Here is a 20,122-nt window from a genome sequence, read left to right as displayed (position 1 = left end):
TATTTTCCAATTGTTTCAGTTTTCAGTAATACAGTTTGTTTAACCAGGTGTTAATGGTATAACTTTGTTTTTATTCCTATCTGTATTTTAATCTTTCTGTGAGCCAACCTGAGTCCCAGTTTTGGGAAGAAAGGTGGGATATAAATTGAAGGAAGGAAGCAAAAATATATATGGATTTTTGTGCCAATGCAGAGAGGGTGGGTACTTTCTGATACTTTCTTTAGAATAATCTTCATGGAGGAAATCAGGAAACCTCAAAAGTTGTACTGATTCACATATTTCTAGTACTACCCTCTTGTGAAAGTACAATATTCTCACAATGTTATTCTGATGTTGTACCAGTATTTGTGACATGGTGCTCTTACAGTCATTATTTGGGCAACCTAATGAGAAGTCTATGGACTTTTAACTAGCTTGTTGCAACTGAAATATACCTATAGAACTGACACAAAGATTTGTCTAAACAATTTTTCCCTTCATTGCAGAGTGGGTATTGGACATTAGGCTAGTTGCTAACTGTCTTAGGGCAAAAAGCATTGATGCTGTTTTAGCCTGATAAAATAGGTAACATCTGTACATATTTTTAATACAGTTTTTAAAAAATGAAGGGCCAACAATGTACAACTCTCTTTTCATTTCAGGATTCAAAGTGACGTTATGCACTCAGACTACTGTGAATTTCCATAAGTTCTTGGAGGATTGCTTTGTCCTTTGATTCCAAAAGTTATAAAACACAGTAGCGCAATGGCACTTGTGGACAAACACAAAGTCAAACGGCAGCGACTGGACAGAATTTGCGAAGGTAAGCCTTGATGTGAACTATACTATATCCAACAAAATCCAACTATATCCAACAAAATATGCCAGGGATCTCTGGAAAATCTGGCAGTCATTCATTTATTTCTTTTAGGAAAAAGAAGTTCAGCACAAACGTTATCATTGAAATACAACTTGATAGAGTGCTACATCCAGGTTATATTTTTGTATTTTGTAGTTACATGAATATAATATATTTTTATGGACTAGTTAAAAAAAGGTATCAGCAATAATCAAGCAATGGCAATAGCCAAAAAAAAAGCCTTTATGTCTATTCTATAAGATTTTTTTAAAAAAAAATTGTTACACATGTGCCATAACATGTTGTCACATGTTGTTATGTATGTTTTTTCACCTTTTGTCTGCATCAGACAATGAAATGGAGTGAGTGTGAGGAAGTGCTTATTATAGTGACGTCACAATGGGATTTAGGTACTTGATACCTTATAGAGTAAGTGGGAGTGTTGTTGCAATTTTCCATAGCAGCCCTACGTTCTATCTTAATGCAAAGACTTAGACGTGTTAGTTGGGAAAACCAGTATGCAAAGGGATCTTGTAACGCCTTTGAGACTAACTGAAAGAAGGAAGCTGTTAGTCTGAGCTTTTCTAGACTTTGAGCCTACCTCCTCAGAGGCATATGAGGAAGTAGGCTCAAATCTTCTAATGCAGGGGTTCCCAACCTTTGGTCCTCCATTTGTTTTGAGCTTCAGTTCCCAGAAGCTCCAGCCAACTTGGCCAACAGTTCAGGAATTATAGGAGCTGAAGTCCAAATTGTCTGGAGGACCAAAGTTTGGTAACCACTGTTCTTGTGTGTAGTTATTCATGATCTCCATGATTGTGAGATGTCACAAAATTGGCCTCAGCTTTAATCAGTTGGCTTCACCTGCTCTTTTACATGGACAGTTTCCATGGTAGAGGGAAGCCATCTGCTGTCACATGTGTACCAGACTTTTCCTATTATCTGTTGCTCTGTGTTACAATATATCACTGCACCTCTGAGAGCTAGAGACATATATTGCTTGGTTTGAAATCACTTGATGCTTGTGACTCTCAAGAGAAGGCAGAATGCACAATTGCATTTTGGACCATATTTATTAAGATTTCTTCTTGCTAAGTTTTTTTTTTGCTTGAATAATTAGAATTGAAAGGTTCTGTTGATAATGAACCTGTCATCTAGGGTTGAAAGAATAGAAGAACATGTGCAAGCTTATAATTGTGTGTCTTACATTTATACTTGTCTCTCAAAGATGGCATTTCTCTTCATAAAGGAGACATAATTTTTGACAGAGAAACCCTGCCATCTACTCCACTTCCAAAGTCCAGGCTGTAAAAAAATGTAGCATTATTTTCTACAGTATAAATTCATTAACGTCATTCTGGAATGCAGAATGGTAGCATACAGTCTGTCATGGTTAAACATCTCTCTTTTTAAAGACTTTAACTATGAGGCACAATCCTACATTATGCTTAAGGAAGAAACTGCTCTACCAACACAGTTCCACACAGCTACTCTTTCTGCGCACCCCCCTCCCAAAAAAAGAAGAAATTTGCTAATGCAGGAATGTGACTCCATATTCCAGAGTGGGACATGCAGACAGAATCTGGCAGCACTTTTGCAGCTAGGAGAAGAGATAAGCATCACTACTTCCCCAAGAGGTATACTCCATGTTTTCTATAGAATGCAATGGATGCTCTCTTCCTGGAATTAGCTTCTCTCTTCTAGCAATTGTAAGCTGCCTCCATGGGAAGGGGCAAAATGTAGCATGAAGAGATATTGAATACCTCCCTTCACAATATATACAACAAGTTGGTATTGTTTAGAGAGGCTTTCATGGTGTATGGCTTGGTTATCTTGAAGGAGTGATATATTCCATCTGTATTGTAGACACTGGGGTGTGGTTCCTTACTGTTAGACAAGTTCAGTCCACAGGACACTTTTTCATTTTAGTTCTTACTCTTTTTATTAGGCTTTTTCAGGATAATTGATAGCATGAAACAAAACCACTGCTAGTAGTTAATTTATTTCTACCGCCAGTCTAGACAGTGTGCCTTACATTTATTTACTTACAAGGTGAATAAAAACAGTGCCAGGACTGAAAGTGTCAGACTTTCTAATGCGTTCATTGATACTTCTGTTCAGTGCATATTGATGGCCATCTTATAAAACTTTTACAGGCAGTAAGGAAAAACAGAACAGAGTGTCATTCAATAAGCAGCGGCTTGAATCATGTTTTGTGAATGATTAGCTGCCCAGCAAGATGGTTTACAGTTGTATGATTTCTAGGGAAAGTCAACCTAGGTCTGTTACAGACTGCCAAAATAAAGCTGCTTCGGGTCTCTTTGGAGGTATGCTGTTTAAATGATGCGTGCACCCTAAGAATCCGGAAGCTGCACCAAAGCTGCACTCCAGTGCTTAGGACTGGAGTGCGGCTTTGGTGCAACCTCCGGACTCTTAGGACCCATGCATCATTTAAATAGCATACCTCCAAAGAGACCCGAAGCAGCTTTATTTTGGCAGTCTGTAACAGGCCCTAGGTATAAATAGAAGGATTTGAAATGTTCTAAAACTAAGGCTGTATTACAGCTTTTAAAGCATTGTACCTTAAAATGTATATGAAGATAGTTATAACTTCCAAAGTGTATTGTGGCATAGGCTTTTGTAGGCCAGGGCCTAAATACCCTAAAGGCACCAGATCCCATTTAATACCAGGTGCTGTGGGCTATATTTCAGAGGAAAGAGCTGGCAAAATCAAAAAGGTATTCCTTGATTAAGAAAATCCCATGAAACTATGGGGTTGCCATAGGTTGCCAGGCGACTTGAAAGTATATATACACACACATTTTTGTAGACCAGAACCAGCTTTATTGCAGATACAATGGTATATTTTGCCTATAGAAGTTGATTATTATTATTATTATTATTATTATTATTAACCTTTATTTATAAAGCGCTGTAAATTTACACATGCATTTGTTAGCTTTTAAGATATCATAAGTTGGGATGGAGTGTTATACTTCAACAGAATAACAGAGCTGTACTCCAAGGATTTCAGCATCTTGCAAAGGTTTTTATGGAATGTTTGTGATAACAAATTATTCAGTGGACCACCTATTCTCCCCCGCCACCCCAATACACTCAGACAACTTTACCTACTGACTTCAAAGTTTTCCATGAATTATTTAGTCATCTGCTGAGAGTGGGATGATCCTGGTGACTGGTTACCATAAACAGGCTTCCTGAAAAATAGTACTGATGCCAGCGTCCCTTGGGAAGCAGTGTTCCCTATCAGACCAGGGTAAATTTCAGATTCAAAGCAGAGCAAGTGTATGATTGCAGGGAGAGGAGATGGGGGTCTTCTTTTTATCATGTAATACAGAAAAAATGTAAAAGCCATTCCACCTGTCAGTTTAATTAACCCAATCAAAATTGGGTTAATCTTCTCCAGAGCAGAGTGAAGTATGCTTTCTTTGTAATGCTGAAAAAACTGCTGACAACTGCCAGAATTATATGGCAGGAGAGAGAGCGAGAGAGCTGTGCTCTACCCATCAGAATGCCATAAACACACAGGTGTAGTGCTCTATCTCATCTCTAAAACAGACTTTGAACCTAACTTAAAAGGGTTCTATCAGGCAGCTTTAGATTTTTCAAAAGCCACCCTTTCAGTTTGATGTTTGCTATCAGATGTGGTTGCTAAGTGTACAAAAAACTTAGAAGGATCAGAGGACAAGCCTACTAACAGAGCATTAGATACAATTGAAGTTTAGATTATTTTCACTGAACAATGGATTTTACAAGTCTTTCCCTTCCATCTGGCCAAAACATTTTTTTTCCTAATCTGTAAAGGTGCAGTTTACATAAAACCAAAAAATCCAGTTGTAGTTTGCCAAGTACATTTGCAATTTTAATTATACTGAAGGGATTTGCTGCTGTCACACACCACACAACATGCTTTTGTAACTACTATTAAAACATTTATGGGAATAACAGATTATGACTAAATGCAATTACGAAGTACTTTAAAAATAATACTGAGAAATAATTTCCCCTGGCTAAGCTTTATGTTCATTTCCAGCTTTTCAGGTAGCTGTTTTTGTTAGATGACTGGGATAAATGCACACTTTTGGAAAGCTACAGTTTTTTACCTTGTATAATATACCTGGATATTTAAAATAATAATGGCAGCAAGGGAGATAATACAAATGCTCTTTAACTTAGTTAGAACCAGTTGAGTTTATTACTTGTTTATTTATTTTATATTTATTTATTTAATTTTTATGCAGCCTTTCTCCCAGAAAGGGACTTGAGGCAGCTTGCCCCAGAATCTTCTTATTCAATAACAAACAAACAAACAAAACCCCAAAAAGCACCTCCAACAGTTGTCTGGGTGCTACAAAAAATAAGTTGGGGGTGTAGATTGATTGTATTATGTAAGACCAGTTTAGTTAAGATTCAGTGTCCTAAAGTCAGAGTTTGAATGTTTACTGGAGGATATCTCTCATAATGGTCTATGTTGGCTATGAGTTTCTGGGACTTATAGTTCCAAAAGGTAAATTTTCTAAGCTTTGCCGAAGACCCCGTGTCCATATAAGAAGTGGTCACTTCTCTAGGTCAGTGCATCACAACAAGAGTGTGACATGCAATACTTGAAAGTGCATGCCCTTCGTGTTGGGAAAATGATGTTGTGGCATAGCCATCTTTACCGACTTTCCTGGATTTGCCATGTAAAAAGATTGTGTATAGGAAGGTGCTGCTCAAGGTGATGTGTAGGGACAGAATATTCCTTTAATTTACTGTCCACCTATTTCAAATGTTGGAAGCAAGCATTAGAGAGAATTCTCTGTCTCTCCACAATATCTGAAAAAGACAATGTGCACTGTGTCAGTTGTGCTGAATTTAAGCAGAAGACTTAAATCACTTTCATTGGGGAAAGTAGCATAATTATACAGATAGAGTAATCAAGATACTACATCAAGACCCTGTTTAACATAGATTTGTTTACCTTAGTATCAGTCATCCATGAAGACCCCTCGCACTGCCTCACACTACATATTCAGTTTTGATTGGTTTGTATGCTACCCACCCATTAGTCATATTAGTGGTCCCCCTGAACTCTCAGGCTTGCAGCTTGAGTGTGCTCCTGGACTCCACTCTGAGCCTGGATGCCCAAGTCTCAGCAGTTGCCAGGAATGCATTTGCACAGTTAAAACTTGTGCACCAGTTGCGCCCATTACTTAAGATGCCAGATCTGGCTACAGTAACACGTGCCTTGGTTACATACCATTTGGACTACTGTAATGCGCTCGATGTGTGCATTACACATTCGATGTGGAAACTGTTCGGAAACTGCAGCGGGTACAAAATGCTGCGGCCAGAGTGTTGACTGGGGCTGGTTACCCCCTTGCTTAAACAGCTACACTGGCTACCAGTCCATTTCTGGGCAGAATTCAAAGTGCTGGTATTGACCTTTAAAGCCCTGAATGGCTTGGATCCAGACTATCTGAAGGACTGTATCTCCCTATACAGGGGACCCTTGTTAAATGCTGGGGTTTGGTTTCAAGATCCCCCGTGGATAACAAAATCTGTGGATGCTCAAGTCCCATTAAATATAATGACATAGCAAAATGGTGTCCCTTATCAAAATGGAAAATCGAGGTTTGATATTTGAAATTTATACTTTTTTTGAATATTTTCAAATCGTGAATGCTTGAATCTGTGTATAAAAAATCTGTGTATAAGAAGGACCAACTGTACAAGCCAGCTCGAGCACTGAAATCGGCAGGAGAGAGCTTTCTCTCAGTTCCACCAACTTTGCAAGTGCGGTTGGTGAGGACTCAGGAGAGACCCTTCTCTGTGGGTGCTCCCATATTGTGGAACCCTGTCATGTGAGTTCAGGTTGGCTCCTTCCCTGCTCTCCTTCCACTGGCAGCTGAAGACATTTTTATTCAGGCAGGCATTTGGTAGCTAGATTCTATTTGAGTGCTATTTTAATGTTTAATGTTTTAATGTTTTATGATTATTGCTTTGAATTAGGCTGTTTTTATCTATGTTTTAGTTGTTAGTGGTGTTTTTTAATTTTTATTCTCAACGTTTTAACCTTGTATTTTGTTGATATGTTGTGACCCCCTTGAGTCCCACTGTGGGAGAAAGGTGGGATATTAATTTTGGGAATAAATAAATAAATAATAAATTTGCATGTTGTCCCACGTTGATTTGCTATACACTACCCACTCATTAGCCGCTTGTGCTGGAACCATAAAGTACTTGTGTTGTTTAATAATGGGCTCAAAGTACATGCATGGCGATGCTGGAAATCTGGATATTCCTAAGAGAAGGCATAAAATTCTTTCTTTAAGTAAGAAGGTGAATGATTTTTAAAAATCATATGCTGAGGCTATTAAGGTCAATGGTACAAATGAATCTTCTTATCAATTAATTGTGAAGAAGGAAAGGAAATGCATGGTAGTTTACTGTTGTATTTCAAGCTGCAGTAGTTACATACATCCAGATTGTCTGATAAGTGCATAGTAAAAATGGAAAACGTCTTAAATATGTGAGTGGAAGGTTGTGCCTTTTAGCTTTTATATATTTTTATGTGGTTTTATATTCTTTTCAAATGATTTAACTGTTTTTAATTTTTATTTTAATGTTTTTAAATATTTTTTTTATCTTAGCCGCCTTGGGTCCCTTCTAGGAGAAAAGTGGCATATTAATTAATTAATTAATACATGTTCCCATTCATGGAAAGGTGTTGTGCCACAAAACATGGAGTGTATACAAAGGGTTCAGCAGGGCATCCCCATTTAATGCACTTATGCAATGGTTGTGTAGATTTAGGAATAGGTATGGACTTAAAATGTGAAGCTAACTGGCAAGGCTGCTTCTGCCAATGAAGAAGCTGCTGCCACATTTCCAGAAGAATTTAAGAAGTTGATTGAGCTGAAAGGGTACCATCCAAAACAGGTGTTCCATTGCACTGAAACCAGACGGCCCACTCGAACCTACGTTGTTAAAACAGCAAAGGCAGCACCAGGGCATAAAGCATGGAAGGACATTAACTCCGGTTCTGTGTGGCAACTCTGCAAGGCATATGATAACACTAGACATAGAGTGTAGAACGAAGAACCCATGTGCTCTAAAAAACAAAAACAAAATTTATCTGCCCATGTTTTGGCAGCATAAGACACCATCCTGTTTACAGAATGCTTCCTCCCAAAAGTGAAAAAAAAATATTGGTAAAAAGGGGTTTGGCATTTAAAGTTCTGTTAATAGTGGGAAATGGACCTGGCCATCCTGAATCTGTTGAAAATGCAAATGATGCAAATGATGTGATTTTTTTTTTACTTGACTACAACCCCATTGATGCAGCCCCTTGATCAGAGGGCCATTCATTTTGTCAAGGCCATGTACACCCACCTGGTATTTGATTGCATTGCATTGTACTAATTCATGCAGACTGTAATGTGGACGTAATGCCATCCTGGAAATTCTTCACCTTTGCTGATGCAATAACATCAAAGATGTAATAGATGAATTAAAACAAAAAACTATAAATAACTGCTGGAAGAACTTATTGAATGACATTATGGAGGATTTTCATGCTCCCAGCCCTGGGATCGATGGAAAAATTAGGAGAATTATTGACATAGCAAGACAAGTTGGTGAAGAAGGATTTCTTGCTAGATGAAGAAGTGGAGAGACATATTCATAGGCCTAGATAAGTGTTAACCAATGAGGAATTGGAAGAACTTATTAAGACCTCTTCAGAAGAAAAGGTGGAAGAAGAAGAAACTAAAGCAGAGCCTGTAATGTGGGCATTTCAGAAATTTGTTGAAGTATTTCAAATTGCACAGATATGAAATGATAAAATTATGGAATACAGTCCTTGGATGGAATGCAGCATTCAAGTCACCCATCTCTGAAGGATTACAGCCTCTGAAGCAACAGTTTGCTGAGCTGAAAAACTACTTCCAATTACAATGTTCTTCCAAAAGTTTCCAGCAAAAAAAACCTTCAGGTAATTCCCAGCTATTGACATAATCTGCATCTAATACCAGTATTGAAGCAACATCATGCTGGCCCTACAATCTAGAACCACTTTCTGATTACTCTCCTTCTTATGAAATTTCCTCTTCTGGTGATACTGTCAATACTGACAGTTTTGTCTACCACAATGCCTACATCATTCATTTCAGGTAGGAAAAATAGGGTTTGAGATTATCTGCAGTTTTTTGTTCTATGCCAGTGTTTCTCAACCTGTGGGTCGCAACCCCTTTGGAGGTCGAATTACCCTTTCACAGGGGTCGCCTAAGACCATTGGAAAACAGTAGCAAGATTACAGTTAGGAAGTAGCAATGAAAATAATTTTATGGTTGGGGGGTCACCACAACATGAGGAACTATATTAAAAGGTTGCAGCATTAGGAAGGTTGAGAACTACTGTTCTACGTGAATGTTCTCGGATGTATCCCTTGCATTAAAATAGGGTTTTACTGTATATTAAAGTATTATATCAGTATGTAACAATTAAAGGAGAAGGGGTGGTCTTCCCTCTTGTGTGCTGTGGCTATAATTTGGGACAGTGAACCATTGCCACTGCTTGTGCCAGCAATGATGGCCACTGAAGCTTTCCTAGATCGCCCCAGATGTTTAATAGAAACAAAACTGGCTGGGCGCGGGGAAGCAGAAGGATTGACACATAGGATGTGGCTCCAGTGGTGTCTGCAATAAAATAAAAAGGAATTTGCTCTTGATAGCATTTATGCTTCTATAGATGGATTAAAATCAGAGACAGATGTTTCCTCATTAAAGATATAGCCAAATGTTATAGTTAATAGAGTTCAACTGGATGCTGCTGTTCTGTGTATGTACTTAGTAATTTTTGGCCCTTCTCTAGTGAATTTTCTACACTTGCTTAAGTGGACTTTCTTGGCTTGCAAATGAGATGCTACATAGGTTCCAAATCAGACAGATGTGCAATTGTTTCTACCACACTGAGGAATGTAATTCTTCTGTCGAAACTGTGCACGTGTTGCTCCCTTGTCTTACATCCACTAAAGTTGCAGCACAGGGGAATCTATATGACAAGATTTAGAATATGAGATAGATCTGAAACAAGCTGTGCAGATAAACATCATGTACATTGCATTTAGTGAAGTGTAAAACAAGCGAATGAGGCCCTAACAGCTCTCTGAGCATTACTGACTTAACTCAGGATTTTGTAACAGAGGGAGCAATAAAGAAGGAATATCATATTTACTTGGAATATTTGTCTACCACTACACAATTCTACTGCAGGCCTGGCTTGTTTTTTTACTTCCATGGTTTTCGTGTTTCATGCTGTAGACTGTAGAGTCAACACAAATCCTGGCAAACAATTAAATGGCTCCTGAGCTGCATAGGCAAACAGCCTGACTGAAGTGGGATCCTGGTCCTACTAAGATGGGAATTTCCTCTTCTATAGCCAGTATTACGTTGGAAGTCTTACTCTTTTCCAGAAGGCAGTTCTGTGTTGTAGGGTGGGAGAACCAAATGGGTCAGCCTGAAAGCCACACATGAGACATCTCATGAGTAAGAGTGCTGTAGTAACGTATTTGCATATTCTGTCACATATAATTACACTAATGAATGATTTCATAATGAGTCCAACAGCCTCTGGATAGATTTGTTGCACTTAATCGGAGATGCTGTAATTCTACAGAGAGATAGTTAACCTCACAATAGAAAATTTGTGAATAACCTTTTCAAATATATGTTGTTGGGACTGGAAATAATTAAATTTCAAACTACAGGACAGATTTGGGGTTTTCTGTATAATCATGTTATTGCTCTCAATCCATTTTTTGTACAAAAATGCATCTTAGCAATCAGTATAACCACTGCCTAAACTATTTAACAAAAAAGAAATGAAAGTTGGTACTCAGAGGTTGTGTGCCTTTGATTAGTTCTGTGGAGTGCAAAGAGCTTCCTCATTAGCACTTCACTGGTCTGGATCGTCTGTCAGAAATCCAGTAACTTACCAATTGAATGAAGGGGGTAGTCTTAATACAATAGAAAATATCTATTTTCTTCTTTCAAAACAGAGAACAAGCCATGCACTTTAGTGCTATAAAGGAATGCATGCTATCCAGAGAAATATTCTCACTGATTATTTTTTTATATATATATGAGATATTCTTGAAATGATTGTGGTAAGCCTTGCATTTCTTTTTCCTTTTTTCCTTTTAAAACTCAGCAACAATACTTATGGAAAAGCATGGTATAAGCACTCAGTTTTTCATGTGCTAAAAGTTTACAAGTTTAAAACTCTTCTAGAGAAATGAACTTTGGGTTGGGAAAGGATTCAGTATCCAGTAGGAGCTGCCAAAATGACACCACAGTGTATAAAAGTGGTATGAGCGACTACAAAAGCACTTTAGCCAATAGCTTACCCCTATGCTTGCTGTTCTTGTTGTGTGCCTTCCAGTAATTTATGGTGACCCTAAGGTGGGATGCTGTGGCTTAGTGGTTAATAAACCAATTCTGACGATTGGAAGATCGGAAGGTTGGCAGTTTGAGACCCGAGTGCTGCATGATAGAGTGAGCTCCTATCATTAGTCTCAGCTTCTGCCAACCTAGCAGTTTGAAAGCATGCAAATGTAAGTAGATAGATAGGTACCAATTTGGTGGGAAAGTAACAGGGTTTGGTGAAGTCATGCTGGCCACATGATCACCAGAGTAATCCTCAGACAACACTGGTTCTTTGGCTTAGTAATGGAGATGAGCACTGTCCCCTACAGACAGTTATGACTAGACATTCATGTCAAAGGACTACATTTATCTTTAAGGTGAGCCTATAATAGGGCTTTCTTGGCAAGATTTGCCATTGCCTTCTCCTGAGGCTGAGGGCATGTGACTTGCCTAAGGTCACCCAGTGGGTTTCATGGCGGAGCTGGTGTTCAAACCCTGGCCTCCAGAGTCATAGTCTAACATCCAAACCACCATGCCACATAATTACGTTGAATTCCTTAATGAAAAAGGGGGTGAGTTAATACCAGTTCTATTGCTATTACTACACACAGAGGCTGTCTTTGTCATTGGGGGCATTTTGTAGGGTTCCCAGTTATAAAGTGAATATCCTTGTATAGTGGAGACTCTCCTGTTCAGATTCATCAGTTTTCCCTCATAGCCTGTTGATACAAAATGTTTCCCAAATAAGAGAATAGGGCTCATGATGGGGATCAAAAATGCCCATTTACCATGGGCTGTTGCCTTATTAGGCTGCTGCCTAATTTCAGAACAATTGTCTATATGCCTACAGAAGGCTATTACATCAAATGGGATGTGTGGCCCACAAAAAAAGATGGATGGAACAGGTTGCATGATCAAAAATCTATATTGATTCATTTATTTCTAAGGGTATTTCATTATCTCAGTAGCACTGCTTTGTTTCCTGTGCCCCAAAGGCAATGAGACAAACTCTGGACCACGTAGAAAGAATCTGTACTTTATCCTATGGGCTAATGTTACATTTGAAAGAGATACAGCATGACCTCTTCTGGAAGCTTTGGATTTTTTCAGTCTGTTTTTTTTTTTTTTTTTTTAATGTTACTTGTCACCAGGGGAAGAAAAAACAGTATTTGTGGTTACTTAGAGCCCAGCGATAAAACTAGAAGGAAATTAATGTTCCCAGTATACCAACATAGAGATGTATTACTGTCTATAAAATCACCATTAAGTATGAAGTTAGAGCTCCTCTTTCTTACATGACAGTATCTGTTCCACAAAAATGACAGGTCATATTCCTTTTCTTTACTTTTTATTAGAAAGAAGTATCCCTTGGTGCATCTTACCACAAACACTTGCAAATGTCATTCCAGTAACTGAGTAGCACTACCAAAGGGAAACCTTTAGATTGAGATATTAAGTTTTTCAGTAAAAACTGGTAATGAAAAATTATTCAAATTTATATATGCAGATCAGAGATCACTATTTTAAGAATCATTAATAAACTGAATTTCTCAAGCCTAATCTAAACTGTGGGTGATAGATCCAGGCTTTTATCACAGGGTTGTTTCCATATTCTTTTAGTATAAGAATGAGCTTTGAACTGAAGATCCAATAACTTGTGTTTCAAATTCTGCAAGAATTATTTCCAAAGAATTCTCAGAATACTTTCTCATGGATATCGAAGATATCATTTTGTAAGTGAAGCATGTTTGTTCTTGAATGGCCATGCTACTTTTCATTTCTACTTTTCACTATTTCAGATTAAGTTGATTAGTTTGTAATCTGGATCTCTTAGCCATCTCTCTTTCATGTGTAAGAAGTAGGTTTCTATCTGTTCTGTATACAGGTTGAGTATCCCTTATCCAGAAATCTGAAATATTCCAAAATTGTCCACCTGGATGACTAAGATAGTGCCACCTTTGCTTTCTGATGGTTCAGTATACACAAACTTTGTTTCATGCGCAAAATTATTGTAAAATATTGTATAAAATAAGCTTCAGGCTATGTGTCTGAGAAATAAATTTCATGTTCAGATTTGAGTCCCATCTTTAAGATATCTCATTATGTATATGCAAATAAAGGTATTCCAGAACCCAGAGGGGGTGATCCAAAATACGAAATACTTCTGATCCCAAGCATTTCAGGAATACTCAACTTCAGGGGCATCACAAGGTGCGGGTTGCACCGGGTAACACCCCTAAGCGAGAGTGACACCATTGGTTTCCAAACATTTTTCTTTTGGTAGAAATGGACTATGGAGTTCACCTGCATCCCTTTAAAACATTGAAGTGATGGTATTTGAGGCACAGATGAAAGAACCACCATCCCATATAAATCTTCTTGGAACAATGGGGTAGAGAGCCCAGACCTACAAATGTTAGAGTATGAACATGTCAGAGTGACCACATATGTCTACATAACTTCACTAGGAAACACAGATCTGACTTCCTGAGTATGTAATGATTCCTTTGCAACTCATACATGGCACTTACACATAAACAGACACAAAGAAGTTGTTCCCACTACAATTTGCAGCGAATCGTAGGTCAGGGTATATGACCTTTGTTCCCACTTGAAATCGATTCTGATACTTATTTGATCAATTTCAGTTGGGATAAAGCGGGGCAAGCGCAAAAAACCCGGGTCTTCCTGATGGTAGTTTCAAAGTGGTTCATTTCATAAGAATCAATTCTGAAGCGTGTCCAATAATGGGAACGCCAGATCAAAATCGATTCATTCTGAGGGGAGGGACAAATGGCAGAAGGGTGTGTACCATCCTTCCCCAGAGATGTCACACACCCTGTGCTGCCTTTTTGGGTTCTTTTTTTTAAAAAAAAAATTAATCAAAATCAATAGAATGGCTTAACAACTAATTGCAAAGAGAGATAGTTGCTAAAACATATCTATTTTTTGATTAATTTTATTATTATTATTTTAAAAGTGTCCCCCATCCTTCTTTCCGTCCTCCTCGGCCTTCTCTCCCTCCTCCCCGGCCTTGCCTGCATCCTTCCCGGCCTTCTTTCCATCTTCCTCCGCCCTCTTTCCCTCCTCCCCCCGGCTGCCTTCTTTCCATCCTCCCCGGCCTTGCCTTCATCCTCCCCGGCCCTCTTTCCATCCTTCCCGGCATTGGCTCTACCCCACCTGTCTTCTTTCTGTCCTCCCCAGCCTTGTCTGCATCCTCCCCAGCCTTGCTCTCTGAGCCTCACACTCTCTCAGCCTCCAACCCCCCTCCATTTCCAAACCGGGCTGCCGCTTGCATCACAAATGATTGACAGGGGATTTTGAAGCAGCGCTACCAATGGGGATGACAGTCGTGCCAAAAAAAAAATTACTCTCGGGTAAGGAAAACACCCCCTTTCATCATGGGAACAAAGGACCTTTTAGAATCGATTTCTAAAATGGAGCAAAGGCGAATCAGGAAGCAATTCAAACTACCAGTGGGAATGACCCCAGTGATTCCAAAGCCATTCATCCATTGCTTGCTTTATTTGTACTGTGGCTTTTTCCCATTGGGACTCAATGCAGCTTTCAAAAGAGAGATAATTAAAATAAAAACATACAAAAAGTTGAGATTAAAGCAATGTAAAACTAAAACCAAATGTAAAACCTTTTGAAAGTTTACTTTGAAATGAGCAACATAGTACATCACAATAAAAAGCCCTACTCTTGTGAAACTAACCACCCACCTCCCCACCCCCAAAAAAGGTATTTTTCTGTCACCAAAAATGACAGCAAAGAAAGAAACATCCTAGCCTCCCTGGGAAGAGATTCTAGGATCTGGGAGCAGCCATAGAGAAGGCTATCTCCTGCATTCCCACTAAACCTATATGCAAAGATAGATCCTTCAGAGAGCTTGAACCCAGGTGATATAGGGCTTTTATAAGTAATAATGAGCACTTTGTAATATGCCCAGAAATTGACTGATGGCCAGTAGAACTCTTGCAGCAAGTTGTGTGGTACCTGTAACCAACCCCAGCCAACAACCTGGCTTTAGTTCTTTGAACAAGTGGATGTTTCTTAACATTCTTCAAAGGCAGCCCTATGTAGAGCATGTTGCAGTGATCCTGATGAGGAGTACCCGATGATGGGATGGGATTAGATAAGTGGCAGAAATTTGGCGGTTGTACGAAAGATGGCGCTTCTTTAACTAACTGAAAAGTTAAACATAAAATCCATTACCTGTCACTTTTAGACCATTACATTAAAAGTAGAGATTCAAGAAGTGTCCGCAATTTAGGTTCTTTCAACTTACCTGCTAGGGCAATACTTTTTTCTTTCCTTTTCACCCCCCACCCCCCGGCCATATTCCAGTATGTTTTAAGAACTTGAATGGAACTGTACAAAGGCTTGCCAATAATGTAAGAAGAAAGTGTCCCATGGGAATGATGCATTGAAATGAGCCAAACTGTATACTGGCCAGGGGCAATGTTTTGTATATACTCACACCAATTTTACATGATCAACAGAGGACTCAGTAAACAAGGTATATCTTCTAGAGAATTCCCTTATCCTCCTGATTAACAACATCAGTGTATCAAAACTGGGGGAGGGGAGCCTGAATTTCCAAGCAAACATGGGTTTTCTACTCATGTTGAATCTACAAAGTTAAATGTATGGTCTGAGCCCTGATTTGTGATTGTGGTGAAATTGAGGTGAATGGAGGGCGTGGCCAGGTTGCTAGGTGGTCACCTAGATCAGTAGTTACCTAGATCATCTGACAGATCCCTCCACAGAAGGGTAGGTCCCTTGTTTGTAGTGGTGTTTGGAATGGGCAGTGTTGCCATTTTTTCTTTTTTTCTTGTTTGTATTTGGTGTTCAAATGCACACATTGGCAAGTCAGGATTTCACCTCCCCATTTTCTGCGGGCTTCACTTTATAAAAGTGCAGGTAAGCAATCAGAACAAAGAAAGAACAAAGGCTATTTGATTAAGTGATTATGTGCATGTGTTGCAGGGATTTTTTAAAAATCCCCCAGTGTAGGATACTATGCAGTGGAGTTAAGATACAGCCCTCATGTAGACTCAGCCCTAGCTGTACAAATCATGCGGGGGGGGGGGGTACTGCTCCCCTTCTGGAACATGGCAGCATAGTTTCTTATATGAATACAGTAGACTGGGGAAATTATTATTATTTTTATTATTATGAACCTTTATTTATAAAGCGCTGAAAATTTACACAGCGCTGTACATACAATCTTTTTAATTGGATGGTTCCCTGCCCTCAGGCTTACAGTCTAAAAAGACATGAAACAAAAGGAGAAGGAAGTGGTGATGGGGAAGGGGATGAGGGCCAGCAGTTCTTCTCTACCTCCGAGGCCTGGATCAGGGGAGATGGACTGGAGAGGAGGGGAAATGACCTATGCTGCTATCCCCCCTGCTTATGCAAAACAAAAACAAAGTGTTAGTGGTATAATACAACAGAGTAAGACCAGGGTGTTTTGTTGTTGTTGTTATTTTGAGTTTTTTCTTTATGTTTGTTTTATTTTGTCTTTTGCTTCTACGGGTTCTTCAAAGTATGTGGGGAACTTTTGGAAGGATAGGGGACAAAACCACTCCACTTTGCAGCAGTTTTCAGCTGTTTGGGGTAGAGACCATTTGAAAAAATCACCTGGAGATTTTGGCAGGGGTGGTCTTGGGGGCTTTGGGCACCCCAGAGCCACATGCAGTATGTGGACCACACTATGTCCACTGTTGATTCATTTAATATCGCACCTTTCTCCCAAGAAGAGACCCAAGGTGGCTTACAACAAGTATAAAAATGAGATAGAGCTGACAAGCAAATGATGGAAAAGTTAAAATATATTAAGCAAGCTATTATATTAAAATGTCATTAATGAAAAATATATAAAATAATTGAAAAACATAATCGGGTAAAAATACAGAAGCCACTCCCAATTTGCAGGGGATCCGTTTTGGATCTCCGCAAAAATAGCAACTTGCAAATATCCAAATCCAATTGAAAATCATGGAGTGTGCCCCCATTTTATCCCCCTCTGTTTGCCACCTGCAAACAGGCAAGGGACGCAGACTTCAAGTCCGCAAAAATGGGAGTGGCGAGTGTACAGTGAACTCACTATGAAAAAGACTTCCTACAACTAGTTAGTCAAATAACTATTCAAATAAATCTTCACCTGCTACTCAAAGGCAAGCAGAGAAGAGGCCTGCCTAGGCTCCTGTAGAAGGGAATTGCACAACCTGGGAGCAGCCACCTAGAAGGCCCTCTCCCATCTCTTTACCAGACAGGCCTGTGATGGTGTTGGGACTGAAAGTCCTCCCTTGAAAGTTCATAAGACTCAGATAGGAGCATTCTGGGAGATAGAGCCTGGACCATTCCAGAATAACATTCTGCAATGTAAGTACCCAGCCACATCCAATGCCATTAAAATAGGCACACAAGGATGGTTTTGTATGGGGCCTGGATAATCATGACAGAGGCATCGCTGCCAATATGGAGCACCCATTATGGCTGCCCAGAGCCAATTGAATCCTCAGGCTAGGAGAGGTTCTCAGCAGTACAACAGCAGCAGCAACATAAATAACATTGCAGCTATTACTCTTTTCCTTCAAACCTCCCTCCCCCAATTCTCATAACATTTCCTCACTTTCTCAGTAGCATGATCTAGCACAACTCTATCGCTGCACTGCCTCCTATCTCACTAGTGAACAGCCACACTCGGTATGACTTCGGAACTCCCTCTCCTGGCCATTCTAGGGCTCTTGAAAAAACATATGTTTTAGTAGGTAAAATAGACCAAAAATACATTTTAAATTAAAACAAATATGTTATGCTAATCCTAGTTTAAAGCACCTACAAAATCTTCTCTCTGACCTGACACAACAAACCATTTCCAAAAAGATGCTGTACAGATGGAGAGATTACTCAACAATGTTTAACCCCAGAGTCTATGAGGAGAGGGGAAGTAATACCAAAATCAGGCCAAAAAAAATCACTCCTTTCCCTTCCATGTAAAAATGGGGGTGGACCACTTCCCCCAATCCGATTTGGGTTATAATGGCAGAATGCAATTTCCTTGACCCAGAATTAACATAGGGCTGCTCCCATGACCTGGAAGAAGAAAGGTAGATAAAGCGGCATCCAAAAATTCTCTATATGACTATTTAGGTAACTCTTAAGAGACTAGATTGCCACTATTCTTTTCCCCCCCACAACTAATAGGTTGCCTTGTAAAAATTGTTTTTGAAACAAAGGGAATATCATGGTACAAGATGGGGAACTGAGGAGAGGTAGCAGAAGTTCCACTGGGCATGGTGAGGCTGCTTGTACAAGCCCTAAGGAGTTGTTTTGATTCAAGCCAAAATAAAATGACATGAAACAAGAAAGGAGATCAGTGAATGGCTGGTGAGACAGGAACAAAATAATGGAGGTCATTCCCTTTTTAGAAGCTGGGTAAGTTCCCCTGTGCTGAAGCTATGCAGGAGGACAAAGGCAGCTTTTAAAATCATTTTAAAAAGAAGATTAAAAGTTTGGAGAATGAGATGGAGGAATTTATCTCTGGTCAGCATTCAAAATAGTGGACAATAGCATATGCAAAATCATGTTCTACACAGCTCACATGCAGCACAAATAGTTGATCTCAATTGTGCTCTGATACCTGGGCTAGCACCCATAGACCTGATCCAGTAAAATATTGGTTAAATTGGATTTCCTGTCATTTGCCAATCAGACATTTTTAATGCAAGAATAATCTTGTCCAGAACCATTTTTAAGTATGTTGTGTCTGCATATAAATTTCTTAGTACAAATCCCCTTCATCACACACTGTCTCCTGCAGTTGGGAGAGAGAGAAGAGGAGGAGGAGGGATTACTAAAACATCCCATCTGTATTTGGGTCAGAAATATAGCCCAGAGGTATTTGTATGATAGATGCATTAGACTGCATTAGTGACTTAGCTATCATAATAGCACAATACGCCATCATGTGATGGCTGGGCTTCAAACACTTTAATATGGATTAGCCCTAAAAATGCTGATAACAACAACAATAACAAAAAGTGCTGGTTTTATTCCTCAAAATCTCAAACTAATATTTGCATCAATGCTACTTGTACTTGAAACATTATAAATCCCTCAGTATGTCCTGTAGTTTTATTCCCTTTTAATACATTAGACATAATATATAGTAAATATTTGCTTTAATTATATTTTTATTGGTTCTTCCAACAACAAGGATTTTTCAAGTCTGACTAGAGCCTTTTTAATTTTTTTCTTTGGTGGTGTTCATAAAGTTTATATTGTAACCTTCTAGAATGTTAAAGTATAGAAATGGCTAGCAGGTTTACAAAGAGTGAATACCTCTTTCTAAATCTTTTCACCTTTGTTACATGAATGTATTATTATTATTATTATTATTATTATTATTATTAACCTTTATTTATAAAGCACTGTTAAAATGTACAGTCCACATAGGCAAAAAGATGGCACAGAATATAAGTTTTGTCTACACTGTGTATGCATTTGTGTGTGCACACACATGCATTGATCTGTATATATGATTGCATGTATGTATGTAAACATTGTACCAAGAGCCCATAGGCATAATCCCATCTTCTCTTTGGATTTCATAAAACCAAGGATTTAGAGCCTTTGATCCTCTCTCTTCTCTGACCTCTTCTCAGGTCTTAAAATTATAAATTCCAGATTACACCTCTGCAATTTTCTTTCCTGGAATGATGAAAGGATTTGAGAATTATGGTAATAATACAAAGAATCTTTTTGGAGAATAATTAGTGAAGCTAGTTGAAAACTGGCCTCTCTTATTCCCTGTTCCTCCCACCTGCTCCCCCAGTAGAGAGAGTGTGTG

At 38.9% G+C, this 20,122-nt stretch overlaps 1 protein-coding gene across 1 annotated transcript in view; it reads left to right on the top strand.

Moving 5' to 3' along the window:
• Positions 1-20,122, top strand: part of CTBP2 (C-terminal binding protein 2) — a 273,592-nt gene that overhangs the window by 161,558 nt on the left and 91,912 nt on the right. Inside the window, exon 2 of the mRNA XM_089510115.1 lies at positions 642-802. Within this exon, the coding sequence (XP_089366241.1) occupies positions 745-802 (58 nt within the window). The 5' untranslated portion in view covers positions 642-744. The remainder of the gene's footprint in view (positions 1-641; positions 803-20,122) is intronic.

This window comes from Sceloporus occidentalis, unplaced genomic scaffold (assembly GCF_023333645.1).
Source record: "Sceloporus occidentalis isolate IW3139 unplaced genomic scaffold, rSceOcc1.0.p SCAF_2, whole genome shotgun sequence".
In the NCBI taxonomy this organism is placed as follows: Eukaryota; Metazoa; Chordata; class Lepidosauria; order Squamata; family Phrynosomatidae; genus Sceloporus; species Sceloporus occidentalis.
The sequence above is the reverse complement of the archived record's forward strand: the minus strand, read 5'-3'. Positions and strand labels throughout refer to the sequence as shown.